This window comes from Dipodomys ordii, unplaced genomic scaffold, assembly GCF_000151885.1.
Source record: "Dipodomys ordii isolate 6190 unplaced genomic scaffold, Dord_2.0 Scaffold7, whole genome shotgun sequence".
NCBI lineage: Eukaryota > Metazoa > Chordata > Mammalia > Rodentia > Heteromyidae > Dipodomys > Dipodomys ordii.
In genome coordinates, this window is record NW_012267223.1 from 2,091,851 (window position 1) to 2,098,021 (window position 6,171).

At 63.2% G+C, this 6,171-nt stretch overlaps 1 protein-coding gene across 1 annotated transcript; it reads left to right on the forward strand.

The window, feature by feature from the left end:
- Positions 1–519: 519 nt before the first annotated feature.
- Positions 520–5,861, forward strand: LOC106003259 (probable low-specificity L-threonine aldolase 2). The gene is made up of 7 exons (XM_013038116.1): positions 520–743; positions 2,325–2,408; positions 2,948–3,036; positions 3,519–3,704; positions 4,496–4,633; positions 4,804–4,996; positions 5,439–5,861. The coding sequence occupies exons 1-7, from the start codon at positions 548–550 to the stop codon at positions 5,720–5,722; spliced, it is 1,170 nt and encodes a 389-aa protein (XP_012893570.1). The 5' UTR covers positions 520–547; the 3' UTR covers positions 5,723–5,861.
- Positions 5,862–6,171: the final 310 nt, after the last annotated feature.

The window sequence follows — 6,171 nt, forward strand, 5'->3', positions numbered from 1 at the left end:
TCCCGCCCCCTCCCAAGCCTGGCACCTAACAAGACTGCCTGGAAACAATAGATGTTCAGTTGAAACTATATTAGGAAAAAGTAACTGATGAACAGATACGTTCATCATATGCCCCTTTAAGGGCAACATAGCACCATGGTTCGGAGTTGGACTCCCTGTTGAGGCAGCTGACTGCGGCCCAATTTCTACTCAAGTGACCTTAGCAACATTTATTAACGCTGGACTCTTTGCTTAACTGGACTAAATTTGTCATATCTGTTTGCTCCATAAAAGCTTGGTGGGTCCCAGTTTCCCCTTCAGTGTGGACTACATCTCCCAGCATGCTGTGCTGCCCGCCGGGACTCTCAAGTGACAGGTCTTGGACTACAACTCCTAGCATGCCACACTGACCCGCCCAAGCGACCCAGCGCGGACTACAGTTCCCAGTGTGCCCCGGGCCGCGCCCCGCCCAGGTCCTGCTGGAGACCCCGAGTCGGGGAAGGGTGGCTGCGAGGACCGCGCGCTCCGAGCCGCGCTCGCGGGAAGCAGGCTCCGCCGGTCCTCCGCCATGTTCCGCGGGCCGGGCCGGGCCGTGGTCCTCCGGGCGTGCTGGGCGCGGGGGTCCGGGAGCCGGGCGGGGGTCCCGGCCCGCGTGGTGGACCTGCGCAGCGACACGGTGACCAGGCCCGGGCCCGCCATGAGGCGCGCCATGGCCGAGGCGGCCGTGGGGGACGACGACTACGGCGAGGACCCCTCCGTCCGCGGTGAGCCCGGCGAGCGGGCCGCGCGGGCCCCGGCGCGGCGACCCCCGGGCGCTGTCCGTGGTGCTGGCGGGAGGGCGGCTGGGCGGGGCGGTGTCCGGGCCGGGGCGGGCCGGGCCCTGCGGCCGGGGCGGGCGGTGGCCGGGCCGGGCCGGGCCCTGCGGCCGGGGCGGGCGGTGTGGCGTCTGGGCCGGGCCCTGCGGCCGGGCGGGGCGGTGTCCGGGCCGGGCCGGGGCGGCCGGTGTCCGGGCCAGGCTGTTGCTCAGTGGTAGAGCACCTGCTAGCATGACCGGGCCGGGCCGGGCCCAGCGGCCGAGCTGGCTGTGCTGACCGCGCGTTTGCTGCCCCTCTGACCCGTTGTAAACGCGGAGTTTCGGGTCCCACCCTGGGCCGGCTGAGCCAGAACCCGCGTGTTAACAGGATCACCCCGGGTCCCCGGGCAGCCTCGCCCAGCCACCCCGAGGTCCGGGATGCCGGCCAGTCCCCTACACCAGTAGATGGCAGAAAAAACAGGGTTGGTACCCAGATCTTCTAACTCCAAAACCTGTAACTACCCTCTGCTCTCCACCAGGAAGATGAAAGTAATAAGAATTAGAACCATCTAGAAGCGGGGCTCCCCAAGAGTGGGTTCTGGTATTCTAGAGACGATTTAAAGAGATGGGGACCCACAGCTTACCACAGTTTGAGCCAGTGCTGTAGGGAACCACCGGTACTGCTGAGGCTGCGCGGCCCTCCTGTGGGGCAGAGACTAGTCGTGGGACCACCAAAGTGCCCAGGGCCAGGGTAGATTAAGGCTGTGCATTGAGTGATGAACCTCAGAGACACAGAGCCTCTGCTCAGCAGGCATCTGATGGGTACCAGGCGGCATGTGGGACAAGGAATTGTACCTGTGTGGACTGGAGTCTGCAGAGGGTTTGTTGAGACCTAGGGAACTGGGGAGGGGGACCTCTCAGAGGAACTCCCCACCTAAGGATGAGTGTGGGGGGAGGAGGGGACAGGGAGAATGTGGAGTCACCTAGCAGGGCAGCTCCAGAAGCATAAGGCTTCAGGACAGCAGTGGCGAGCATGGCTGGAGTGTTGGGTTCAGAAGGGCCCCTCTGTCGTGGGTGACAGAGGCCAGATCATGTCAGCCTTGAATGTTACATCAGGACTTTCCATTCAGTGCCACACAAATAGGAGACACTGTGGACCTAAAGCAGGAGTCCCACCCACCGTCCAGGGCCTCAGCACTGGGGCTGCTGGGAAAGGAAGTAAAATAGGTGTGAGGTCCAGGCAGGACAGGAGATTCAAACCACAAGAGAAGTTTGGTGGCCTGGGGGTGGACGTGGTCTGGGAGGTGGGCTCAGAGTTGACCAAGGGGCCTCCGGGCTTGGACCTGCCATCACCCTGACCACAGACAGGCTCCAGCCTCCCGCTCCCCTCCCCCCCCCCCCCCCCCCGGACTTCTAGGCTTCTCAGCAGAGTCCCAGGGCAAGGGGCTGCCATTGAACAAATGAACTTTGTGCCCTGTGTAAGGCTGGCACGCAGAGGCTCTTGAGTGCATTTGTTGATAAAGCCTTTCCTGCCCCACCTCCTCCTCCTCAGAGCTGCAGGAAAAGACTGCAGAGCTGCTTGGGGTGGAGCGGACTCTGTTTGTGCCCACGAACACCATGGCCAACCTCATCTCTGGTGAGTTTGCCCCCCTGCCCCCAGGGCCTCAGTGGGCACTCCCCTCTCCTCTGTTGAGTGTGATCGTAGGTGTCCTGCAAGATTGGGCCAAGGAAAGTGAGATCAGCAAGAATCTCCTCTTCCTCCCAGGGCCTTGGCTCTGGGCTCCCTGTACATCTCACCACTGGAGCAGTCCTGAGACTTGCCCCTGCCTGCTCCTCCTCTACACTGTGCTTCATTAAACACCCTCACCGGGTTCCTCCCGCCAGGCCTGCCAGTGGCTGGCACTGTGGGGGCAGCCCTGTGGCCCTTCCATGGGGGACCCTGTGCTGGGGCCTGCAGGGTCCTAGGGTACAGGCTGTGTGGCCCAGCATTCCCGGCGTACATGTCCCACCATTGTGGGTTTCGCGCGACCGATTTCTGTCACATAGCAGGAATGGGTACCATTTTCTAATTGGCGTAGATACTGGTAGGCTCTCTGGCTCAGCCTGGCAAGCTGAGCAGGGGCAGAGGCCCCCCTGAACTCAGTGCCAAGTCCTCCCTCCTCCCATCTGTCTCAGTGATGGGTCACTGCCGGCGCCGGGGCTCCCAGCTCCTCCTTGGGCAGGAAAGCCACCTCCACGTCTATGAGCAGGGCCTAGTGGCTCAGGTAAGGACGAGGCCTAGCTCTGCTGGGGCCCTGGGCATCTTCCAGCCAGCCAGCCTCAAGCAGAAGGGAGTACTGACCCCCCCACCCCCCCAGCTGGAACCTACAGAGGGAGAGAGAGCGCACAGAGAATCTGGCAGGGGAGGTGGCTTTGCCACATGGGGGCAGTGTTGGGCAGCCTCTGGGGGGGGGCGTCCCCCCCCAACATCGGTTGGCCGACTTCTTGGTGTCTTGCTGCCCCCTAATGGGCACTTGCAACATTGGCACTCAGAAGGAAGCCAGGCCTCTGAGCCGAACACCAGCAAGGACCCGCTCCTGCCCATCCTAGAGGAGATGCCGCTGTGCACCAGCTCAGGGAAAGGCCCCAGGCCCAGAGCTGAGGAGGGGCCGGCTGGGGATCGGGGAATCTGGTTCCTCCCCTTGCCGCCAGGGCATGCTGCTGGACCCCCAGCACCTACCTGGCCCTGTGCCCCCCCCACCCGCAGATTGCCGGGGTGCATTCCCACCCCCTCCCCGACCTGCCCCATGGCACCCTGGACCTGGACGAGCTGGAGCGGGCCATCACCCGTGGCCTGGGGAGCCCATACCACCCCGTCTGTGAGCTCGTGTGCCTGGAGAACACGCACAACAGCGCAGGGGGCCGGGTCCTCCCCATCGACCACCTCCGCCAGGTAGGCCCGCCGCCGCACCCCCTCCACCAGCCCCTGAACTACCCGCTTCCTGGACTCAGGCTTCTGACGTATGCCAGGGGCCCTCTGTGGCTACCCTGTCATGGCAGGCTATGAGGCCCTAACACAATGATGACAAGGGAGATGGCCACCCCAGAGCCGGGCTGCAGCCCCCTCCAGCCCCGGAACTGGTGTCCTGTGTACACACCCTCCTTGCTCAGAGTCAGCACTGGGCACTGGCCTGGTCTCAGGCAAGGCTGGGGAAGAGCGCGTGCTGAGTGAGTGGCTCAGCTCCAGCTCCGCTGGTTCTCAACCCTCATATGCACGGTGAGAGGCCACTGTGCTGAGTGAGAGCTCAGCCTAAGCCTGGGCTCCAGACCTCGTTCCCCTCAGCTCTGCAGGAGCAGGGGCCCCTCACGGAGCCACCATGCAGCTGAAAGAACACGAAGCATTTACCCTGGGCCCGCAGTGTTGCTGCGTGGCGGTGCTCAATAAGGAAGTGAGGGGGCTGTTGCTCAGTGGTAGAGCACCTGCTAGCATGACATGACGGCGCCGGCTACACACACACACACACACACACACACACACACACACACACACACACACACGGTTGTGTGTTAGTATGGTTGCCATCAGCCTCTTCGCCACAGCAGAGCCAAGGCTTGCTTAGCACAGTATGCATATCCAGAACCAGCCAGGCTGCTGACACCAGACCTCTCGTCCTTCGAGGAGCCACGCCCAGGAGCCTCCCTCCAGCCTGGCCCCTGTGACCTCTGCCTGCCTCTTGTCCCCAGGTGCACCGCCTGGCCCGGACGCATGGGGCCCGGGTCCACTTGGATGGCGCCCGGCTGATGAACGCAGCCGTGGCCCTGCGTGTGCCCCCTGCCTGCATCGTGGAGCACTGCGACTCTGTGTCCTTCTGCTTCTCCAAGGTAAGGAAGCTCCCGGCTGGCCTGGCACAGGCAGGGGTGGCAGCGCCACGGAAGGCCGAGCTGGGCCCAGAGCCGCTGGCCCTGCAGCCGGCCCCGGGCTGCGTCTGCCTCCCCCAGCCAGAGGACAGGCGTGCACAGATGGATGCCGGGAGCCTCTCCTCTTTCCCCAGGGCCTGGGCGCACCTGTGGGGGCTGTGCTGGGGGGGCCCAAGGACTTCATTGAAGAAGCCTGGCGACTCCGGAAGACCCTGGGCGGGGGCATGCACCAGACCGGGGTGCTGGCTGCGGCCGCCCTGGCGGGCCTGGCCGGCGTGGAGGAGGTACTGCGGAGGGACCATAGCAACGCCCAGAGGTTCGCCCAAGGTGCCTGCCCTGCCCCTCCCCACCCCTTTGCTTCTTTCCACTTGGGCCCTGCATGGCTCTGGGATGCTGAGGGTTAGCTGCTGAACCTCGGGGCGGGGGGGGGGGGAGAGGGGAGAGGTCTGCTCCCCTCCCCAGCCCCTGGTGCACTCTGCAGAACACTCCAGAGAACCTCCAACATAGCTCTCTTTTACCCATTAATTGATTCCTCACTACCCAACGATGCCCCCACTTCACAGGTGAAATTGAGGCCAGAGAGGTCAGCTGATTTGTCCCACAGTAAAGTAGCAGAGTTGAAGTCTGCGTGGCCCCGAAGGCCATGTGGGGACGCAGGCTCCTCTCCTCCCATGACAGTGGCCCCCTCCCTGCCGTCCTGGGCACGCTCCTCGGTGCTGGGGGGGGGCGGGGAGGCTGGGCTCTCTGCTCACCATCGAATCTGGCTCAGGACTCCAGGAACTGGCATCGCCCATTTGCTCTGTGGACCCTGCTGCTGTGGAGACGAACATCGTGCTGGTGAGAGTGGACGGGCTGCGGCCCGACGACCTGTGCCAGCGCCTGGAGAACGTGAGTGCTGAGGAGGTGGCCCAGACCGGCCAGGCCGTGCGCGTGCTGCTGTTCCCCTGGACAGAACGGGCCGTGCGGGCCGTGTGGCACCGTGACGTCTCCACACAGGACACTGATCTGGCGCTGCGGAAGTGGGAGTTTGTGCTGCGGCAGGTGGGGTCCTGAGACCAGGACAGGAAGCCGGTGCCCTGGCTGGGACAGAGTGGGGGTGGAGGCCCTGGCCTAGTGGCCTGCCAGGGGTAAAGCTAAGCTGGTGCTTCCTGGGGAGAGTGTGTATGCAATGTCCCGTCCCCCCACCCCTCCCTGCATTCAGCCAGAAGGGGGATGGGACAAGAGGTTACCAGGTTGGATGCTGGTGGCTCACGCCTGTCATCCTAGCTACTCAGGAGGTTGAGATCTAAGGATCATGGTTCAAAGCCAGCCCAGGCAGGAAAGTCCATGAGACTCTTTTCTCAAATTAACCATCAAAAAACCTGAAGTGGAGCTGTGGCTCAATGTTAGAGTGCTAGCCTTCCTTAAGGGAAAATTCAGCCTAGGCCCTGAGTGTAAGCCCTAGGACGGACACACACAAAAAGAACAAAAAAGAAACAGTTCCAAAGATGGTCATGATTGTG